This window comes from Bufo gargarizans, chromosome 6 (assembly GCF_014858855.1).
Source record: "Bufo gargarizans isolate SCDJY-AF-19 chromosome 6, ASM1485885v1, whole genome shotgun sequence".
Lineage (NCBI taxonomy): Eukaryota > Metazoa > Chordata > Amphibia > Anura > Bufonidae > Bufo > Bufo gargarizans.
In genome coordinates, this window is record NC_058085.1 from 306,931,855 (window position 1) to 306,955,426 (window position 23,572).

Consider the following 23,572-nt stretch of genomic DNA (forward strand, 5'->3'; position numbering starts at 1 on the left):
CAGTGCGTGATGCTGAAGCAGAGGTCTCTGTGCGCATGTCCGTCCGCTCTCCATAGAAAGTTGCAGAGCTGTCAGAGAGGCAGAAGGATCGCGGCGGTGAGTGGTTGTTTATTAATGGAGTTTATACTCTAAATGGTTATTATTGAGTCGGTGATTACAGGTATTAATATTATGTAGGGGCAGAGCTGAGCACATGGTATGTGAGGTGTGTTTGGTGAGTTATTATTTTTACTGAGCATTATTTTTCTATGACTCCGACTGTCCTGTTGGTTTTGCGTTAGTGTGGGAGAAAGCAATGGCTCTTTGGATTTCTGCACATTGACATGGCTTGGGATAAAACAGCAGTGCAAACAAAACTAAAAAGTTGCCTGTGAATGTAGAATATATATATATATATATACATATATATATATATATATATATATATATAATGTCCAAAGAACAAAAATTGAGGCAGCACTCCAAAGAAGGTGAGGGTGATGGAGCCGTTTATTACCCCAGTCGCAACGTTTCAGCCCAGCTCAATGGGCTGAAACGTTGCGACTGGGGTAATAAAATGATGTCCCACAGAGGTTTAAATACCCACATAGTGATAAGGATACATAATTACATAATTGATCATCAATAATACATGATTAAGTGTGCAAAATAATAACACATATAATATCCATGATTCAAAGTGCATCAATAGTTAATAATATAAAAACTTATGTCATAGCAGTTAATGATTCATATGTAAATTCATCCTTTGATATATAAAGTGTCCTATATTATAAAGTGCCTGTGCATGAATAAGTGGTTTCACCTGTAAAGAGTGCCAAGTGCAATTAAAAATCATCAGCATCAGCTGTGATATGTAATAGAATATCTACAGAAACACCTGCTACATCGTTGGTGGCTCCTGGTGCGCGAGATCGCGTCCTCCATGGGCCAGTGCGCATGTCACAGTAGCGACCAGTGGCGAACCCCACGTGACTGAGGGGCGTCACCGCACCAATCCCGCGCGCGCTCTCCGATCACGTATGCACACCATAAGAGACGTGGGGACTAGTATTAAGCAAACTTGTGTTTTAAGTTCGGCGTCTAAAGTTCGGGTTCGGGTTATCGAAGAATCGCATTTTGGATTCCTCTACCACGGACCATAACGGAATTTAGAATCCATAACGCGATTCTTCGATAACCCGAACTTTAGACGCCGAACATAAAACACAAGTTTGCTCAAAACTAGTCAGGCAGAGTAGAAATAACGCGATCACGTCTGATATGCGCAGTCCCCATCCGATGTCAAATAGATCAATACAAAGAATAACCGCCTGCGGATACAATATTTAAAATTAAGTTCTATATAACTTCAAACCAAACATCTTATAGACAAATAATTGGAAGTAAGGCAGCTCTCACCTGCTCCACGACACCCTCCGGGCACGGACCCCGCACCTGGATGCGGGAATATACAAGCAGTTCAAAGAAAAGGAGAAGTCCGGCTCAGGTCAGGTGTGAATACGTGGCTTCTTTATTTCAGCGGTTAAAAAATTCCACTTAGCAAGGTGCAACAAGTGACGCGTTTCAGACCTCTATAACATCAGGGTCCTTCTTCATGACAAACACGTGTTTAGAGGTCTGAAACGCATCACTTGTTGCACCTTGCTAAGTGGAATTTTTTTACCGCTGAAATAAAGAAGCCAAGTATTCACACCTGACCTGGTCTTTTCCTTTTCTTTAAACATCTTATAGAATTTGATAGAAGTAATACTCATAATACTAAGACACAGGAACTTGGAATATATAGAGGTAATATAACCTCAGACTTAGTAATACACTCCATATATCTGAAGAAAATACTTATAATAAATGAATGGGGGCAATGAGACAAGGATACACAACTATGGCTATCAATGGCTCCACACATCTCTCAGAAAGAGGAGACATAAAGGTAAGATAAGGTGGGGCAACCAGCCATGATCAGTGGCATAATTCCACCCAGCACTTTATGGTCCCACGTTCGGGGTCACAAATTTGTGTCCCCCCAACCCGGGACCAAAATGATGATCCCAAAAGAGACTCCAAATTCACCAAAACAGATATTACTGGCCATTTTATCCAAAAAAACATACCCAACAACAAAGCCTCAAATAAAGAGAAGTGAAATGTACAGGCATAATTTAAAATTCTTGTGTCTAAAGAGGGAAAAAAAGGCCATTTATGACAATTGTAATCCCCAGGAGGCTAAACTTTAGATAATCGATGTAGATGGTCTTCGTCTCTCTCAATGCGGATACCAACAAGATGCGGCAGGGTAGAAGTGACAAAGTAGATGTTGATCTAAAAGGTAAATAAAATAAACTGTAAGATATATATGAAAAACAAATCAAAGACATCATTCATATTACAAAACAGCAGGGACCGATAAAGAGATTCGGCGAACACTGGATATATAGTGAGGCGCAACCTCAACCAAAGAGACTCCACTTGAACTCAGTATTCAGGCCCTTGGGTTTGAGGGTCTGTAATCTATTAATCCATTGGAGTTCTCTCTGCTTAAACGGAACCTGTCACCAGGATTTTGTGTATAGAGCTGAGGACATGGGTTGCTAGATGGCCGCTAGCACATCCGCAATACCCAGTCCCCATAGCTCTGTGTGCTTTTGTTGTGTAAAAAAATCGATTTGATACATATGCAAATTAACCTGAGATGAGTCCTGTCCCTGACTCATCTCACATACAGGACTCATCTCAGGTTAATTTGCATATGTATCAAATCGTTTTTTTTTTTACACAATAAAAGCACACAGAGCTATGGGGACTGGGTATTGTGGATGTGCTAGCGGCCATCTAGCAACCCATGTCCTCAGCTCTATACACAAAATCCCGGTAACAGGTTCCCTTTAAAGGGAGTCTGTCACCACATTTTAGCATGTTAGACCGTTAAAATTGGGTTATGTGATCCAGCCAGAACATAAAAACGGTACCTTTGTGGTAGAAAACGGACTTTTCAATTTGCCGAAAACGAAGTTATAAGATTATCTTCTGAGCCCTCTCAAGTGCCCAGGGCGGTCTCTCAATCCTCGGAGCCCCAGGCAGGCACCTCCTAAACGGCTGATAACTCCGCCCTCCGTGCACCTCTGCCCGCCCGTTTACTCCCCTCCCCTGTCCCTTTCCACTGCGGCTGTGCGGTACAAATCGTAGCGGGCGCATGCGCAATGCGATGCCCGCTCCTGGCAGGGCATCGCAATACCTATTGCGCATGCGCTGGCTAATCGCCGTTTAGCCGGCGCATGTTCACACATAAGGTCAAACAAAAAAAAACTTTGCAGGGCTGGTGTTTGTTCACACCAAGTAGAAAGTTTGTGCATACCAAAAAAGTCACCTTGTCGGCAGTTCTGCCTCCAGCTGTCAAAATGCAAGCTTTAGGTGGGCTGCTCTCCCAACACACAGGTCTCAGCTTTCCAGCCCAGCACAGAGCTCAGTTCCCACACCAGCGATTGCCAGAGCTCCTCTGTCAGAGAGAGATAGTCACTTCCAGCTGACACTGCTGGCTGTTTTTTTTTTTCATAGGCCAGTCAAGATATAGGCCAGTCAAGACCCGGCCTGGAACGTGGGGAGTAGTCATCCACCCATCACTTTGACTACTCCCAGTAAGAGCCATCCCGGATCAGCTATACAGCCATACTAAAATAGCACAGTGTCAATCAGCATTAGCTGCCGCTGACACCTGAAAATACCGGCTCTTACTACACCGAGGCCAGGCACCTCAGAGACACATACCTTCTGTCAACGACGGACCCTTGTACCTTCCTACACAGCCTAAACTCTTAGTACAAATATATGTCTGTACCTTACCTTTGTTAGATATATCGGCCTTCACCAACCTATCACGAAGGTTTGGTGGACGCCGATGGGACATGAGTGGTGGTACCATAAATTCTTTAATGTGTTTCAAATTACTAGTCAAAATTGACCAATGTTTTCTGATAATACCATTAATCTGACTACTCTGTTCTGAGAAAATAGTAACAAAGGGAATACGCGTAAAGGGGGCCTTATCCTTCTTCTTGTCTGACCATTGGTAGTTCAATGCATTTGACAAATGTTTCTGTATAAGTTTAGAGGGATATCCTCTTTGTCTAAATTTTTGTGTCATCTCCTGATACCTATTAGGTAGTTGGTTAGAGTCCTGTACAATAAGCTTAACTCTAAGAAATTGACTATATGGTAAAGAATCAACCATTGATCTTGGAAGATTATTACAATCTGTAGGTTTAATATATAAATCCCTGCTAAGGTGGTTCCCCACCATCTGAACCATTGTGTCAAGGAATTGAACTTCTTCTGTAGAGAAGGTAAGAGTCAAGCTGATATCCGGATCAATCTGATTGAGAAAGTGGTGAAAGTCATGTAAAGTAGACTTATCACCTGTCCAAATCAGAAAAATATCATCGATGTATCGCCACCACCCCAGCACTTGGCTGAAGTGGTGGGAAACATAGACACATTGTTCTTCCAAGGAAGCCATGAAAATATTTGCATACGTAGGTGCCACGTTAGAACCCATGGCGGTCCCACGCAACTACAAATAAAACTGATCCATAAAAGAAAGGTAATTGTGCCGCAAAACTAGGTTAAGCAGATCAACAATGAAGTCCTGACATTCTCTAGTATATTGACTAGAATGTAGAGCTTTTTGTACTGCAGCAATCCCCCTATTGTGATCTATAGAGGTATAGAAACTTGTGACATCAAACGATGCCAGTATACAATGTGTAGGTATTGTGATACTGGTAATTTTATCCCAAAAAATCACCTGTATCCCTGATGTAAGACCTAGTCTTCACTGCAAAATCCCATAAAGCTTGATCTAAAAAAAATAGCAATGTTAGAGAATAACGATCCCCTACCGAAAACAATTGGACGTCCTGGTGGGTCAACTAGTGATTTGTGAAGCTTAGGTAAAATATACAAAAAGGTGTTCTGGGGTGTGCAGTAAGTAAAAAGGTATAAAGTTCCACATCAATGATCTCTCCCAGTTTGGTGGCATCCAATTTATACTTAATCAGTTTTTCAAAATGTCAAACTTAGGATCACAAGGTAGACGTTTCTAGACATTAACATCGTTCAGCTATCTATCTCTCTACTTCCATAATGGGTACGTCACACTTAAGCTTATAGCGTTCTTTCTCCTCTGCCTGACGTCCCCACGTCTCTTCTGGAGCGCACACGTGATCGGCGCGGTGACGCTCTTTGGAGCGCTCACGTAACCGGTGCGGTGACGCCCCTCAGTCACGTGGGGTTCGCCACTGGTCGCTACTGTGACATGCGCACTGGCCCATGGAGGACGCGATCTCTCACACCAGGAGCCACCAACGATGTAGCAGGTGTTTCTGTAGATATTCTATTACATATCACAGCTGATGCTGATAATTTTTAATTGCACTTGGCACTCTTTACAGGTGAAACCACTTATTCATGCACAGGCACTTTATAATATAGGACACTATATATCAAAGGATGAATTTACATATGAATCATTAACTGTTATGTTAAGTTTTTATATTATTAACTATTGATGCACTTTGAATCATGGATATTATATGTGTTATTATTTTGCACACTTAATCATGTATTATTGATGATCAATTATGTAATTATGTATCCTTATCACTATGTGGGTATTTAAACCTCTGTGGGACATCATTTGTTTGCTTGATAAAGGCCCCATTGAGCTGGGCTGAAACGTTGCGACTGGGGTAATAAACGGCTCCATCACCCTCACCTTCTGCCTCAATTATCTGTGGATTCGTACCTGGAATCTAGGAGGGATTGCACCCAATTTCACTTTTTGGAGAGTGTGCTGCTGTCGTTTTTTGTTTGTTTATATATATATATTTTTGTTTGTTTATATAATTAGGGATCGACCGATTATCGGATTTACCGATATTATTGGCCAATATTGATGATTTTGAACGCTATCGGTATCGGCATTTATTTTGCCGATATTCCGATAGCGTATGGGGAACACAGATCGCGCTGCTGTCAGCGCTCTCCGTGTTCCCTCAGCAGCACAGGGGAGAAGGAAGCAGTGTCTCCACCCCCTGTGCTGCTGCTGCTGCCGCCAATGAAAGGACAGGGGACAAGAGGAGGGGAGGAGCTATGGCCACTGCGCCACCAATGAAGCTTAATCTCTCATTCATTCATATACAGGAGGCGGGAGCTGCAGAATCACATAGCCGGCTCCCGACCTCTATGAACTGTAGCTGCGATCTGCAGTAGTTAACCCCTCAGGTGCCGCGGATCGCAGCTACTGCTCATAGAGGTCGGGAGCCGGCTATGTGATACTGCAGCCAGCTCCCGCCTCCTGTATATGAATAAATTAGAGATTAAGCTTCAATGGTGGCGCAGTGCGCCCCCCCCCCAAGCCCAGTATTAGACATTGGTGCAGCCCCCCCCCCCCAACTCCAGTATTAAGCATTGGTGGCGCAGTGCGCCCAACCCCCCCAACCGCAGTATTAAGCATTGGTGGCACAGTGCGCCCCCCCACCCCAGTATTAAAAACATTGGTGGCGCAGTGCGCCCCCCCCCCCCCCCTTCCCCCACAGGATCCCCGCTCCGATCGGTTACCATGGCAGCCAGGACGCTATTGAAGCCCTGGCTGCCATGGTAAGCTCCATGCTGCTGTGTGCACAAAGCACAGAGCAGCAGGGACAGTGTGAGATCTCCATCAGGGTGAATAGGAGCTCTATCAGGGTGAATAGGACAAGGGTTTTAAAAAAAAAAAAAGTTATAAAAATAAAACACCAAAATATTAAGTATAAATGAAAAAGAAAGAGATTTACAAAAAAAAAAATACACATTAACAATAAACATTAATTTTCAGCAGATTTGTGGGAATTTTTTTTTTTTTTTTCAAAAATGAAAATTCCCAGAATATCGGTATAAATTATCGGCTATCGGCCTGAAAGTTCACAAATTATCGGTATCGGCCCTAAAAAATCAATATCGGTCGATCCCTAAAATATATATATATATACATGCAGTTGCAAGAAAAAGTATGTGAACCCTTTGGAATTATATGGATTTCTGCACAAATTGGTCAGAAAATGTGATCTGATCTCCATCTAAGGCTACTTTCACACTAGCGTTCGGGGCTCCGCTTGTGAGTTCCGTTTGAAGGCTCTCACAAGCGGCCCCGAACGGATCCGTACAGCCCCAATGCATTCTGAGTGGATGCGGATCCGCTCAGAATGCATCAGTTTGGCACCGTTTGGCCTCCGCTCCGCTCAGCAGGCGGACACCTGAACGCTGCTTGCAGCGTTTTCGTGTCCGCCTGGCCGTGCGGAGCCAAACGGATCCGTCCAGACTTACAATGCAAGTCAATGGGGACGGATCCGTTTGACGTTGACACAATATGGTGCAATTTCAAACGGATCCGTCCCCCATTGACTTTCAATGCAAAGTCAGGAGTCCCCATCAGATCGGAGTTTTCTCCGATCCGATGGTATATTTTAACTTGAAGCGTCCCCATCACCATGGGAACGCCTCTATGTTAGAATATACCATCGGATTTGAGTTACATCGTAAACCTCAGATCCGACAGTATATTCTAACACAGAGGCGTTCCCATGGTGATGGGGACGCTTCATGTTAGAATATACTGAGAACTGTGTACATTGCTGCCAGGCAGCAGGGGGCAGACCCCCCCCCCCCCTCCTCCTGTAATTAACTTATTGGTGGCCAGTGCGGGCCCCCCTCACTCCCCAGTATTAAATATTACCAGTGCGGCGGCCTCCCCCTCCCTCCCTCCCCAGTATTAAATATGACCAGTGCGGCCTCCCCCTCCCTCCCCAGTATTAAATATTACCAGTGCTGCGGCCTCCCCCTCCCTCCCCAGTATTAAATATTACCAGTGCGGCCCCCTCCCTCTATATTTATTGGTGGCCGGGCCAGTGCGGATTCCAAGTATTGTGAGCAGTGCGGCCTCCCCTCTCCCCCCCTAATTAAAATCACCCCCCCCCCCATCATTGGTGGCAGCGGAGAGTACCGATCGGAGTCCCAGTTTAAATCGCTGGGGCTCCGATCGGTTACCATGGCAACCAAGACGCTATTGCAGTCTTGGCTGCTATGGTTACTTGGCAATAAATACAAGCATTATACTTACCTGAAGAGCTGCGATGTCTGACCGGCCGGGCGCTCCTCCTACTGGTAAGTGACAGGTCTTTAGCAATGCGCCGCACAGACCTTTCACTTACCAGTAGGAGGAGCTCCCGGCCGGTCAGACATCGCAGCTCTTCAGGTAAGTATAATGCTTGTATTTATTGCCAAGTAACCATGGCAGCCAAGACTGCAATAGCGTCTTGGTTGCCATGGTAACCGATCGGAGCCCCAGCGATTTAAACTGGGACTCCGATCGGTACTCTCCGCTGCCACCAATGATGGGGGGGGGGGGGTGATTTTAATTAGGGGGGGAGAGGGGAGGCCGCACTGCTCACAATACTTGGAATCCGCACTGGCCCGGCCACCAATAAATATAGAGGGAGGGGGCCGCACGTGTCATATTTAATACTGGGGAGGGAGGGAGGGGGAGGCCGCCGCACTGGTCATATTTAATACTGGGGAGGGAGGGGGGGCCGCACTGGCCACCAATAAGTTAAATACAGGAGGGGGGGGGGGTCTGCCCCCTGCTGCCTGGCAGCATCTGCCAGGCAGCAGGGGGCAGTCGTGTACACAGTTCTCAGTATATTCTAACATGAAGCGTCCCCATCACCATGGGAACGCTTCTGTGTTTAGAATATACTGTCGGATCTGAGTTTTCCGAAGTGAAAAATCAGATCTGAAATAAACAGTTATGCAAACGGATCCGTTCTGAACGGATGCAAGCGTTTGCATTATAGGAGCGGATCCGTCTGTGCAGACACCAGACGGATCCGCTCCTAACGCAAGTGTGAAAGTAGCCTAAGTCACAACAATAGACAATCACAGTCTGCTTAAACTAATAACACACAAAGAATTAAATGTTACCATGTTTTTATTGAACACACCATGTAAACATTCACAGTGCAGGTGGAAAAAGTATGTGAACCCTTGGATTTAATAACTGGTTGAATCTCCTTTGGCAGCAATAACTTCAACCAAACGTTTCCTGTAGTTGCAGATCAGACGCGCACAACGGTCAGGAGTAATTCTTGATCATTCCTCTTTACAGAACTGTTTCAGTTCAGCAATATTCTTGGGATGTCTGGTGTGAATCGCTTTCTTGAGGTCATGCCACAGCATCTCAATCGGGTTGAGGTCAGGACATTCTGTTGTTGATTTACTTCTATGCTTTGGGTCGTTGTCCTGTTGCAACATCCATCTTCTGTTGAGCTTCAGCTGGTGGACATATGGCCTTAAGTTCTCCTGCAAAATGTCTTGATAAACTTGGGAATTCATTTTTCCTTCGATGATAGCAATCCGTCCAGGCCCTGACGCAGCAAAGCAGCCCCAAACCGTGAGGCCCCTACAACCATGCTTCACAGTTGGGATGAGGTTTTGATGTTAGTGTGCTGTGCCTCTTTTTCTCCACACATAGTGTTGTGTGTTTCTTCCAAACAACTCAACTTTGGTTTCATCTGTCCACAGATTATTTTGCCAGTACTGCTGTGGAACATCCAGGTGCACTTGTGCAAACTGTAAACGTGCAGCAATGTTTTTTTTTTTACAGCAGTGGCTTCCTCTGTGGTATCCTCCCATGAAATCCATTCTTGTTTAATGTTTTACGTATCGTAGATTCGCTAACAGGGATGTTAGCATATGCCAGAGAGTTTTGTAAGTCTTTAGCTGACACTCTAGGATTCTTCTTCACCTCATTGAGCAGTCTGCGCTGTGCTCTTGCAGTCATCTTTACAGGACGGCCACTCCTAGGGAGAGTATCAGCAGTGCTGAACTTTCTCCATTTATAAAAAATTTGTCTTACCATGGACTGATGAACAGCAAGGCTTTTGGAGATACTTTTATAACCCTTTCCAGCTTTATGCAAGTCAACAATTCTTTATCGTAGGTCTTCTGAGAGCTCTTTTGTGTGAGGCATCATTCACATCAGGCAATGCTTCTCGTGAAAAGCAAACCCAGAACTGGTGTGTGTTTTTTATAGGGCAGGGCAGCTGTAACCAACACCTCCAATCTCCTCTCATTGATTGGACTCCAGTTGGCTGACACCTCACTCCAATTAGCTCTTGGAGATGTCATACGTCTAGGGGTTCACATACTTTTTCCACCTGCACTGTGAATGTTTACATGGTGTATTCTATAAAAGCATGGTAACATTTAATTATTTGTGTGTTATTAGTTTAAGCAGACTGTCATTGTCTATTGTTGTGACTTAGATAAAGATCAGATCACATTTTATGACCAATTTGTGCAGAAATTCATATAATTCCAAAGGGTTCACATACTTTTTCTTGCAACTGTATATATACAATCAACTGTTGAAGGACCACAGTTCCTGTTAAAGGGGTTGCCCAATTATAAGGGACAGAATAAGTTAAAAAATAAAGCTTACCCTCCTCACCAATCCCTACCTAACGTGACCTTGCTCGGTCCAGGAAACACGGTCCATGTGTTGGCCAAAGCTACCTTAACTCGGGCTGACTGGATCATAGTGAATTATGATACAATGAGTTCCTGTCTGATGGAGGGTCTATTGTACTGTGCTCAGTGATGATGGCAGTACAGTACAATAGACCTGCGGTGAGATAGGAACTGACTGTATCATAAGTCATTGTGATGCAGTCGGTGCAGGAGATGCAGCCGACACATGGACCATGTTTCTCGGACCGAGCACAGTGGTGTGAATCAGCCCTAAATGTGTTTTGATTTAATTTGCCCATTTATTTCTACTTGTTCTATTCATGTTTGCTAGGCATTTGTATAGTGTCATATACTGAATACTGCAGCCAGTCTCACTTTCTTTCTTTGCTCTGTATTAAGCATGAGCGTATTGACTCTATTGGTTTGAAATTCATTCCGAATGTCCTAAAAAATTAACAGAATCTTAAAAGGTCCGCTCATCTCTAGTCTGTATGTGCTGATCTTTTTATTTGGTTATACACTGATTCACTAACCGCGTCCTCTTAAAGGGGTTTTTCCGAGATTTTCTAACAGATGACCTATCCTCAGTATAGGTCATCGGTATCTGATCAGTGGGTGGTCCGACACCCAGGACCCCGGCCGATCAGCTGTTTGAGAAGGCACTGGCGCTCACAGTAGCTCACCGAGCACAGCGCTGTACATTGTATAGCGGCTGTGCTTGGCATTGCAGATCAGGCCACTTCAATGGAGCTGGTGATGTGACTGCTACTGCCTTCTCAAACAGCTGATTGGTGGGGGTCTTGGTTGACTGCCCCCACCGATCACATAATCATGACCTATCCAGAGGATAGGTCATCAGTTAACTTAAAGGAGTCTTCCGAAAATGTTTATTTTGTCCTGCCTATGTTTCTCTATTTGTATGGATTGTTGGTGACCTATATACTGTCATTCTTATAGGAGGCTTATTTGTGGGGGGTTTTTCATCAATGTCCAGGATTTTCACACATTTATGAATTGTGACTTTTTAAAACACATAACATTTTTGCGCAGTTTAACTTCATCCCTAGGCCTGTTAAAAAATGTGAGAAATTTATTAACATCAATAATTTTATAAATGGATATTTTTATAAATTTGCTGCCGGTCCCCAGCTTGTTTACTTTCAGTCAATGTACAAACGGGTCACGTAAGGCTGCTGCATGCAAGCGGCACATCACAGCTGGGACACGTAATTGATTGCAGCGGTGCACATTACCCCATCCATTCTCTGGCCGGATATAAACAAGCCGGGGAGTAAAAGATGGAGCCAGGGCACAAGGCCAAAGAAGGGGGGAGAAGTAAGGCTACTTTCACATTCGCGTTTGGTGGATCTGCACAGACGCATCCGTTCAGAATGGATCCGTTTGTATTATCTTTAACATAGCCAAGATGGATCCGTCTTGAACACCATTGAAAGTCAATGGAGGACGGATACGTTTTTTATTTTGTCATAGAAAACAGATCTGTCCCCATTGACTCCATTTCGTCAGACGGACAACAAAACGCTGCAAGCAGTGTTTTGGTGTCCGCCTCCAGAGCAGAATGGAGATGGATCGGAGGAAAACGGATGCATTCTGAGCGGATCCTTTTCCATTCAGAATGCATTAGAGCAAAACTGATCCATTTTGGACCGCTTGTGAGAGCCCATGACGGATCTCACAAACGGAAAGCCAAAACGCCAGTGTGAAAGTTGCCTAAGTATGATTTTTTTAATTAGGTACCATATACTTGTGGAGCTAATTAAAAAGGGACAAGTTCATGGAAAAACCCTTTAGGCCTCATGCACACGACCGTTTTTTTTTGCGGTCCGCAAAAACGGGTTCCGCAGTTCCGTGATCCGTGTCCGTTTTTTCTTCCATGGGTCTGCCTTGATTTTTGGAGGATCCACGGACATGAAGGAAAAAGTAATTTTGGTGTCCGCCTGGTCGTGCGGAGCCAAACGGATCCATCCTGAATTAAATTGCAAGTCAATGGGGACGGATCCGTTTGACGTTGACACAATATGGTGCAATTGCAAACGGATCCGTCCCCTATTGACTTTCAATGTAAAGTCAGGAGTCCCTATTAATATACCATAGGATCTGAGTTTTCTCCAATCCGATGGTATATTTTAACTTGAAGCGTCCCCATCACCATGGGAACGCCTCTATGTTAGAATATACCATCGGATTTTAGTTAGATTGTCAAAACTCAGATCCGACAGTATAGTCTAACACAGAGGCGTTCCCATAGTGATGGGGACGCTTCACGTTAGAATATGCTAAGAACTGTGGACATGACTGCCCCCTGCTGGCTGCCTCTTACAGGGGGCCGTGATCAGCACAATTAACCCCTCAGGTGCCGTATCATATCCCCCTGTTAGAGATCATGTGCTGCCAGGCAGCAGGGGGCAGACCCCCCTCCCTCCCCTGTATTTAACTCATTGGTGGCCAGTGCGGCTTCCCCCCCTCCCCCTAATTAAAATCCCCCCACTCCACATCATTGGTGGCAGCGGATAGTTCCGATCGGAGTCCCAGTTTAATCGCTGGGGCTCTGATCGGTATCAAAGGATGAATTTACATATGATTAATTAACTGTTATGACATAAGTTTTTATATTATTAACTATTGATGCACTTTGAATCATGGATATTATATGTGTTATTATTTTGTACACTTAATAATGTATTATTGATGATCAATTATGTAATTATGTATCCTTATCACTATGTGGGTATTTAAACCTCTGTGGGACATCATTTGTTTGCTTGATAAAGGCCCCATTGAGCTGGGCTGAAACGTTGCGACTGGGGTAATAAACGGCTCCATCACCCTCACCTTCTGCCTCAATTATCTGTGGATTCGTACCTGGAATCTAGGAGGGATTGCACCCAATTTCACTTTTTGGAGAGTGTGCTGCTGTCGTTTCTTGTTTGTTCATATATATATATATATATATATATATATATTATTTTTGTTGTTTGTTTTTATATAATCAACTGTTGAAGGACCACAGTTCCTGTTAAAGGGAATGCCCAATTATAAGGGGAAGAATAGGTTAAAAAATAAAGATTACCCTCCTCACCGATCCCTACCTAACGTGACCTTGCTCGGTCCAGGAAACACGGTCCATGTGTTGGCCAAAGCTACCTTAACTCGGGCTGACTGGATCATAGTGAATTATGATACAATGAGTTCCTGTCTGATGGAGGGTCTACTGTACTGTGCTCAGTGATGATGGCAGTACAGTACAATAGACCTGGTGGCCAGTTCGGCCCCCTTCCCTCCCTCCCCTGTATTTAACTCATTGGTGGCCAGTGCGGAACGCCTCTGTGTTAGAATATACTGTCAGATCTGAGTTTTCACAAAGTGAAAACTCAGCTCTGAAAAAGCTTTTATGCAGACGGATCTGCGGATGCGCCTGTGTGAAAGTAGCCTACGGCCACGGATCACGGACGCAGATGTCAATCTTGTGTGCATCCGTGTTTTTTCACGGACCCTTCGACTTGAATGGGTCCGTGAACCGTTGTCCGTCCAAAAAATAGGACAGGTCATATTTTTTTGACTGACAGGAAACACGGATAACGGACGCGGATGAACAACGGTGCATTTTCCGAGTTTTCAACGGACCCATTGAAAGTCAATGGGTCCGCAGAAAATCACGGAAAACGGAACAACGGACACGGATGCACACAACGGTCGTGTGCATGAGGCCTAAAAGGGGTTGTCCACCTTTCTTGTGCTTTTTTTAAGACCCCTTGCTGCTAAACCCCTAGTTCATGTGTTGATCAAACTAAGGGACTTGTTTTCCATATACATGTGTTGCCTTGTATTAGGTTGTTGTCTTTTTAAAGGGTTTTAAGATTTTAAATTGTGTTCAGAGCTGAATGGTGCTCCCTGATGTCCTCTTGATGTTATCACTTGTAGGACTCCATGGATGAGGTGAGCCAGAGTTCCTTCACTACAGCTCTGAAGGCTTAGCTAGCTACAGACTATCTCTGCTTCCCTGTCCAGTGTACCTCAGAGGCACCATTATTTTACCATGCTTCCTATATACTACACGTATAGAAAGTGTGCCCCCAAAGCCGCCCAGATCCTTCTCATCTCCGTTACTTGGTTCTGTAGCGCTGGCGGACATGACTCCGTTTTCACAGAGTCACCAAAATTAGCTTCTTATTTTGGAACTAAGACCAGATATGAAGAAGTCAATCCCTTCCTCCTGTCAAGTCCTCTTTTGGTTACAAGGAAGCATGACCTACTGCCAAATTCTTGCACCCCTCTCCAAATAGTCTCTGTGATCAGGCATGGGACACGATACCCTACCAAAAAGCAAATACAGAAGCTGAAGAAAATGTACAGCCTAATCGAAGAAAGTACAAGCAACTGTGAGCTGGTAAAGGAGCTGAAGAGCTGGAACATGTGGTATGAGGACTGGATGGATGGACAACTGGTGAAGAAAGGAGAGGAGGACATGAAGAACCTGGCTTATAGACTGGCTTCTCTCTTTCCTTCCCTGTTCACGTCGGACAAGTTCCATAAATGTAAAATGTCTTTTACCACCAGCTCTAAGCATCGATGTGTTGACAGCACAAAAGCTTTTATCAGCGGGCTGGCACACACTTACCTCAGACTTCCTCTACCAACTGAAGATACACTGGAAAGTAAGTAAAATCCATGGTCAGAAGGCTGCTCTCACAGCTATATATGACCAAGCCCTTTAAAATGTCAACATGAGTCCTCAAAATCCATACCATTAAAGGGGTTGTCTTATCACAGGCGATGGGGGCATATCGCTAGGATGTGCCCATTGTCTTATAGGTGCGGACCCGCACCTACAGTACAGACCAAAAGTTTGGACACACCTTCTCATTCAAAGAGTTTTCTTTATTTTCATGACTATGAAAATTGTAGATTCACCCTGAAGGCATCAAAACTATGAATTAACACATGTGGAATTTTATACATAATAAAAAAGTGTGAAACAACTGAAAATATGTCATATTCTAGGTTCTTCAAAGTAGCCACCTTTTGCTTTGATTACTGCTTTGCACACTCTTGGCATTCTCTTGATGAGCTTCAAGAGGTAGTCACCTGAAATGGTTTTCACTTCACAGGTGTGCCCTGTCAGGTTTAATAAGTGGGATTTCTTGCCTTATAAATGGGGTTGGGACCATCAGTTGCGTTGTGGAGAAGTCAGGTGGATACACAGCTGATAGTCCTACTGAATAGACTGTTCGAATTTGTATTATGGCAAGAAAAAAGAAGCTAAGTAAAGAAAAACGAGTGGCCATCATTACTTTAAGAAATGAAGGTCAGTCAGTCCGAAAAATTGGGAAAACTTTGAAAGTGTCCCCAAGTGCAGTCACAAAAAGCATCAAGCGCTACAAAGAAACTGTCTCACATGCGGACCGCCCCAGGAAAAGAAGACCAAGAGTCGCTTCTGCTGCGGAGGATAAGTTCATCCGAGTCACAAGACTCAGAAATCGCAGGTTAACAGCAGCTCAGATTAGAGACCAGGTCAATGCCACACAGAGTTCTAGCAGCAGACACATCTCTAGAACAACTGTTAAGAGGAGACTGTGTGAATCAGGCCTTCATGGTAAAATATCTGCTAGGAAACCACTGCTAAGGACAGGCAACAAGCAGAAGAGACTTGTTTGGGCTAAAGAACACAAGGAATGGACATTAGACCAGTGGAAATCTGTGCTTTGGTCTGATGAGTCCAAATTTGAGATCTTTGGTTCCAACCACCGTGTCTTTGTGCGACGCAGAAAAGGTGAACGGATGTACTCTACATGCCTGGTTCCCACCGTGAAGCATGGAGGAGGAGGTGTGATGGTGCTTTGCTGGTGACACTGTTGGGGATTTATTCAAAATTGAAGCCATATTGAACCAGCATGGCTACCACAGCATCTTGCAGCGGCATGCTATTCCATCCGGTTTGTGTTTAGTTGGACCATCATTTATTTTTCAACAGGACAATGACCCCAAACACACCTCCAGGCTGTGTAAGGGCTATTTGACCATGAAGGAGAGTGATGGGGTGCTGCGCCAGATGACCTGGCCTCCACAGTCACCGGACCTGAACCCAATCGAGATGGTTTGGGGTGAGCTGGACCGCAGAGTGAAGGCAAAAGTGCCAACAAGTGCTAAGCATCTCTGGGAACTCCTTAAAGACTGTTGGAAGACCATTTCAGGTGACTACCTCTTGAAGCTCATCAAGAGAATGCCAAGAGTGTGCAAAGCAGTAATCAAAGCAAAAGGTGGCTACTTTGAAGAACCTAGAATATGACATATTTTCAGTTGTTTCACATTTTTTGCTATGTATATAATTCCACATGTGTTAATTCATAGTTTTGATGCCTTCAGGGTGAATCTACAATTTTCATAGTCATGAAAATAAAGAAAACTCTTTGAATGAGAAGGTGTGTCCAAACCTTTGGTCTGCACTGTATATCGAGATCGGAGCTCCTAAAGTGGTGGAGGGCGCACTGTGCATGCCCTCCATTCATTTTCTATAGGGCTGCCGAAAATAGCCGAGCGCTGGCTTAGCTATTTCTGTCGGGCCCATAGAAGTTAATGGGAGCGGTCGCCGGTCATGCTCAATGCTCTCCCATTCACTTCTTTGGGGAGTGCACTTTGTGGTGGCCGGACCGGAGTCCTCCAGCCACCACCTTGCGTAGCTCCGTTCCCGATATAGGTGCGGGTCCCAGAGGTAAGACCCGTATCTATAAGTCTGAAATGAGACAACCCCTTTAAGGGCTCATGCACACGACTGTTGGATACTTTGTGGTCCACAAATTGCGGATCCACACAACACTGATACAGGGTGTGTGCATTCCGCAAAGGAACAGAATGGCCATTAAAGAACTGCCCTATCCTTGTCCGTAATGCGGACATTAATAGGACATGTTCTATATTTTTGCGGAACGGCCATGCGGGCAGACAGACGAGGAGTGCACACTAAGTTATTTCAGTTTTTTTGCGGCCACAATGAAGTAAATGGTTCCGCATCCTGGCCGCAAAAAAACGTAAAGGACACAGGGAAAAAAATAAGTTTGTGTGCATGAGCCCTAATTTTGAGAACTCAGTGTCCTGGCTTTGTGGAGAAGTGAGTAGATTTCAATACATTCATAGCCAGATCTTCATCAGGAAGGGGACAATGCACTGCCTTGGTCTTGGGATCCATGGATCTTTACTGAGCAGATATTTATGGTATTTATAGTGATATATAAGTACCTCCATTGGGAAAAGTCCTTTAAGAAATTGCTGTGCAGGCAGTTCCCAAGTTCACGTCTCCATTTTATTTCTGGGAGCTCAACCTACAGACATCTGGTAGGCCACATGCCTAAAACAGCCTGGAGCTACCACAGTAAGTGGTGAGGAAGGGAGCCAAAGACTCTTTTCTTCCACTGCTTTCAACTGGATCTGCATATTTAGGCCCCATTCACACGACCATATTTTTGGTCCGCATCCTATCCGCATTCCGGTGGAGCCGCTAAAAATGCTGTCCACATCCATATGTCCGTTCCGCAGTCCAGAAAAAAATTATAGAACATGTCCTATTCTTGTCCGTTTTGTGGACGAGAATAGGCATTGTTACAATAGGTCAGCAGAAAAAAAACAGATGGAACATGGACGTCACACAGACGTCATCCGTATTTTTTGCGGACAGCAAAATACATATGGTTGTGTGAATGCACTCTAAAGATGTTGACACAGTTGAAAACACTGTGTGTGCCCAGGGATCTGAGCGGACCTGGGACCTCCTTCTCTGGACCCAGTTGTAGTCGTACCCCCACGATGATGATCGCTATGCTACTGTGCTGTCCCTATCTTTGTTTAAATAATAAAATAAAATAAAATTTTTTTTAAAATCCTGCATTTTTCACTCTGGCCACTCTGTCTACATATAGGTCAAGACTTCCTGTTCTTTGAGAGAGAGTTTCCCAGGCATGCCGTGCGACCTGTGCAGAGGTCAGGAGGGGGCAGATAAGCTGTGATATCACCTAGTTCCCAAACTGCAACCCAAAACCCACTTATTTATTGCAAAGTGCCAACACGGCAATTTACCCTGAATACTACAGTCCAGTATAGTATGTTTTCCATGTACTTTATCATTTAGCTATAATATCCTGCCTACATTCAGTGTGCCCTGCACTGTTCATAGTGCGCCCTGCGCTGATGAATGGCAGGAGAAATCTAAGGTATATTGGTACACCAGAGACTTTTTCCAGGGGGCGGGTGCCCACAGAGAGGCCTCTGAGTGCCACCCGTGCCATAGGTTCACCACCACTGGCCTATTGTGAATGGTTGATCCTGTGTTATCTATACAGAAGTGATATTTGTAATTGTAATTCTGTCTGTGATGATAATGAGATGGCTACTAAAAAGTTACCTATACAGAACAGGAAGTCTCCACATACTATTAGGCCTAGTGGTCTGTGCGAAAAACGGCATGATTTTAATTTTTTTTTTTTTTTAATATAGATGATGACATGGAAAATGAAAAAAAAACGTCAAAAATTTAAAATAAATAAAACATAAAAGCATGATTTAATCAATAGATCATTTTCTAATGACACATTCCCTTTAAATTACTTATAATGGATGCATGCATGTCTGCCATATGGCAATACTGTGCATTGGAAAATTATTACAGGGGTTGTGTCATCTCAGACAATGGTGGCATATTGCTAGGATATCCCACCAATGTCAGATAGGTGCAGGACTCGCTCTTATCTCTAGAATGGGCATAAGTGAAGGAAAGTACACTGCGCAAGCGTGGCCACCCTCCATCACTATTATGGGAGTCCTAAAAATAACCAAGCGCTGACTGGGCTATTTTCTGAACTTCCTCAGAAGTAAATGGAGAGCACTCCACGCATACGCAGTGCGCTCTCCTTTACTTTGCGCGCCCTCTTCTGGAGATAGGTGGGACCTGCACCTATCCAACGTTGGAGGCATATACTAGTGATATACAACCGATGTCTGAGATGACACAACCCCTTTAAGTCTCTGTCAGTAATTAAAGGGGTTTTCCTATATGTCGTCGCTCTATAATAGGTGGAGAACAAACGCCTGGGGCCCCAAAGATGCTGAAAATGAGATGAGGATGGTTCAGCGCTTCCCTCGGACCAGCTGTGCCCCAGCTACCCACTGTGCAGTTCATGGTGCCAGCTGCAGTTCCATTCACGGCCATGTGGTCAGGAGTGTCGCTGTGCAGGGGAAAGGAATCCAGCACTACATTGCTGTTCGTTTCCTTTCATTCTCAGGATCACTTGGGGCCCCAAAGTTTGGATCATAAAGTGATGGCACATTTATGGTATTCTGTGCAGTGAAATGTCTCTGTGTCTTTGAGCAGGTGCGGCGTGCAGAAACCCTGTGGTCAATGACACTTTAATGCGTTTCTTTGATCACTGTGAGAAGTTTGTGGCCCAAGTAGAAGATAATGACACAGCAATGCATGAAGTGGACAAGTTTAAGAAAGGACCAGAAATGAGGAGAGTTCTGCACAAAATATCTGACCTCCTAAGCGTTCCAGAGCATGAGCTGAATGCAGGTACGGCTGCTCGAACACCATCCTATGTTAGGGGACAATCTGTGGGGTTTAAATCGGGACCTGTCACCTCCCCTGAGTTTGCTGTAGTGACTACTTGCATTCCCCATGTAATAACCATTCTGGAGCATCTATTCTTATGACTGTATGTTGTACCATTGCTCTATTACTCCCGCTAGAAGTTTATGAATGAATTGGCAGCAGTCTGCAGTAAGGGTCCAACAGGGTGTTACCAGTGGTCAGCCGGTGTCCAGTCAGTGCTTACAGTCTCAGACTGTGCAGGGATCAGTGAAAAATTCCAGCAAACCGCCAATGTGTTGCAAAATGTTATTCTTCTTTATTACAATAAAGAAATAAAGAAGAATAACATTTTGCAACACATTGGCGGTTTGCTGGAATTTTTCACTGATCCACGTGGCGCGACGCTCCTTTCCGTTGCAACGCCAGGCAACCCAGCGAGTGCCGTTTGGATTTGAATTTATTTCCGACTGTGCAGGGAGACATCCCAACTGGTAACACCCAGCAGGACCTTCATTGCAAAATACTAGTAATTTGTTCATAACTTCTAGCAGGAATAATAAAGGAATAGTGCAACAAAGAGTCATAAGAAAAGATGCTCCTGAATAGTTATTACATGGGAACTGCAAGTAGGTACTAAAACGGGGGGGGGGGCTTTGCACCTGCTTCTAGAGGCTCCGTTCGCCGACCTCATTTCCACTCCCTTCTGTCTTGATTGACAGGGCCAAGCCAGTGTGGCCCGTCTGCCGTGTAGGCTCATTTGCATATATAAAAAGTTAGAATTACACGAAAACGGGGGCATACTTAAGTAAAAGAAATGCAGAGGTGACATTTTCACATCTATAATGTCAGCCTGTTTAATAGTGAAAATTGGGGTGACAGAAACCCTTTAAGAATACAACCGATTGCTGGCACTAATTAGCTTTTAGTCAAGCTTCTAGCGAAAAACAATTGCCCAAAGTAGGCAGACTTAGTAGACAGAGTATAATGGTCTCAGGGCGGCTTTCTCTCATATAAACTTCCAGTTGGCCCTTACTTTGCTTTTTGCTGAACTTCATCTCTCGCAGTATTAAATCTCTCTCTTACTCCACTGCAGATTTAATACAAGTGGCCTTTTTTACCTGCTCGTTTGAACTGGCCATCAACAATGTTGCCAACTCTCCATGGTGCAGGCTGTTTGATGAAGAAGATGCCAAAGTACGTATTGGGGCAGCTACTATAATCAGATGGTATGGCATTGTATTATATGCATATAATAGTACTGGGCCCCATGGCAGCCATTTATGCATATGTTAAAGGGGTTGTGCAGGGGTTTTATATTGATGGCGTATCCTTAGGATGGGTCATCAATACCTGATCTGCAGGGGTCCGACCCCCAGTGCCCCTGGCGATCAGCTCAATCCTTGGTCCCCACTGTATTCATTTAAGATGGCCGCCCACTTCTCCATCTACCCTATGGACAGTGTGCTGTGTCAGTCTGAGACCCTCCCTCCTGCTGGTGGGTGCTGGTCAACATTGGTCCATCTGACAGCAGGGGGGAGGGTCTCAGGGTAGTCAGAAAAGTGGGCAGCCACTTTGATAAAAGCAGAGGGGACCAGAAATCAGCGGATCCGTGACACTAGGAGGCCACCGGGTACCTTCACTATGCATTTCCTATGTTAAATTTATATGTAAAGCCAGAGGGTTACTTAAAGGCTTAAACTGGTCTGGTTATTAAAGGGATCATCCAATGTATAAAACATGCCCCCCAATGCCCTGGCCCCCATATAGATTATACTTACCCCGCTCCCCGGCACCCACGTCACTCCTGATTCCCACACGGCCGCCGTTGCATCTCCCAGTCGTGCGGATCAAAACATCTGGCGACGGGGGGAGCAGCCAATAGCAGCCTGTGATGGAGATCTATATGAGAGGCCAGGCATTGGGGGGCATTGAATGGTTAAAGAGGTTTTCAATAGGACATGTCCTAGATTACTGATTGATCGGAGTCCTGCCAGTGTGACCTTCGCTGTTCACAACTGTAGAGCGGGTCACTTACCATTGAAATGCGAGGCAGCTTCCTGAATACAGAGTCGGCCCATGTACATTTGACATTGATTTCGAGCTTTGGTTTCTCTCTTCACTACCCTGTAGGTCTTGGAATACCTCAATGACCTGAAACAGTATTGGAAGCGGGGCTATGGATATGATATCAACAGCCGCTCCAGCTGTAGCCTGTTCCGGAATATCTTCCAGCACTTGGACACCGCGGTTTCTGAAAGTAAAAGGTATGTTCATGTTTCCAGCAGCTGAATCTTCTTTTCTTACCGCAGGACTTCACCTCCTTCCTAATCCCGGTCAGATCACCTCCTAATTAGTTTTGACTGTTCCTTTCTTATCTCCTTCATTTACACGTTCTGTTCAGCTTCACACCTTCCGGCCGCTGGTGCCTACTTATATAGTTTATCTTGGCTTTCTTATGTATTTGTGCTGTTTATCCAAATCACCAATTATACCACTACTGGCAGGCACAAGGCGTGGAGTATATGTGTACGTAAAGGCGGCCATTCACATTCAGTAGGTGTCAGCTGAACGACTCCCTCACAGCTCCCTCTTAGGCTACTTTCACACTAGCGTTCGGGCGGATCCGTTCTGAACGGATCCGCTCATAATAATGCAGACGGAGGCTCCGTTCAGAACGGATCCGTCTGCATTATTTTTAGCATAGAACAGCTAAGTGTGAAAATAGCCTAGTACGGATCCGTCCAGACTTTCAATGTAAAGTCAATGGGGGACGGATCCGCTTGAAGATTGAGCCACATTGTGGCATCTTCAAACGGATCCGTCCCCATTGACTTACATCGAAAGTCTGGACGGATCCGCACGCCTCCGCACGGCCAGGCGGACACCCGAACGCTGCAAGCAGCGTTCAGCTGTCCGCCTGTCCGTGCGGAGGCGAGCGGAGCGGAGGCTGAACGCCGCCAGACTGATGCAGTCTGAGCGGATCCGCCTCCATTCAGACTGCATCAGGGCTGGACGGCTGCGTTCGGGTCCGCTCGTGAGCCCCTTCAAACGGAGCCCACGAGCGGACACCCGAACGCTAGTGTGAAAGCAGCCTTAGACATATAGGTTCCACTCAGCCGAATGTGTATTCAATGCAGAGAGGGGAGAAAGACGCTCCCAGACACTTCTGGAGGTGCTTACCTCCCTGGAGAACAAAAGGGTCGGGCGAAAATATTAATTTCACCCTCTCCTTCTCTCCCCGACATCATCTGGAGAGCACACCTCGCATCTGTGACCGCCCTCTATTCACTGCTATGGGAGTTCCGACAATAGCTGAGCGCTGGTTCGGCTATTGCCGCCAGTCCCATAGTGGAGAATGGAGAGGTGGCTGTGCATTTGCGGTGTCTTTTCCTTCATTTCTGGGACCCCATTCTGGAG

At 45.0% G+C, this 23,572-nt stretch overlaps 1 protein-coding gene across 1 annotated transcript; it reads left to right on the top strand.

The window, feature by feature from the left end:
- The first annotated feature begins 41 nt into the window (after positions 1-41).
- Positions 42-22,444, top strand: LOC122942097 (multiple inositol polyphosphate phosphatase 1-like). Its single transcript, XM_044299593.1, has 5 exons — positions 42-96; positions 14,503-15,236; positions 19,940-20,137; positions 21,249-21,349; positions 22,286-22,444. The coding sequence occupies exons 2-5, from the start codon at positions 14,618-14,620 to the stop codon at positions 22,442-22,444; spliced, it is 1,077 nt and encodes a 358-aa protein (XP_044155528.1). The 5' UTR covers positions 42-96; positions 14,503-14,617.
- Positions 22,445-23,572: the final 1,128 nt, after the last annotated feature.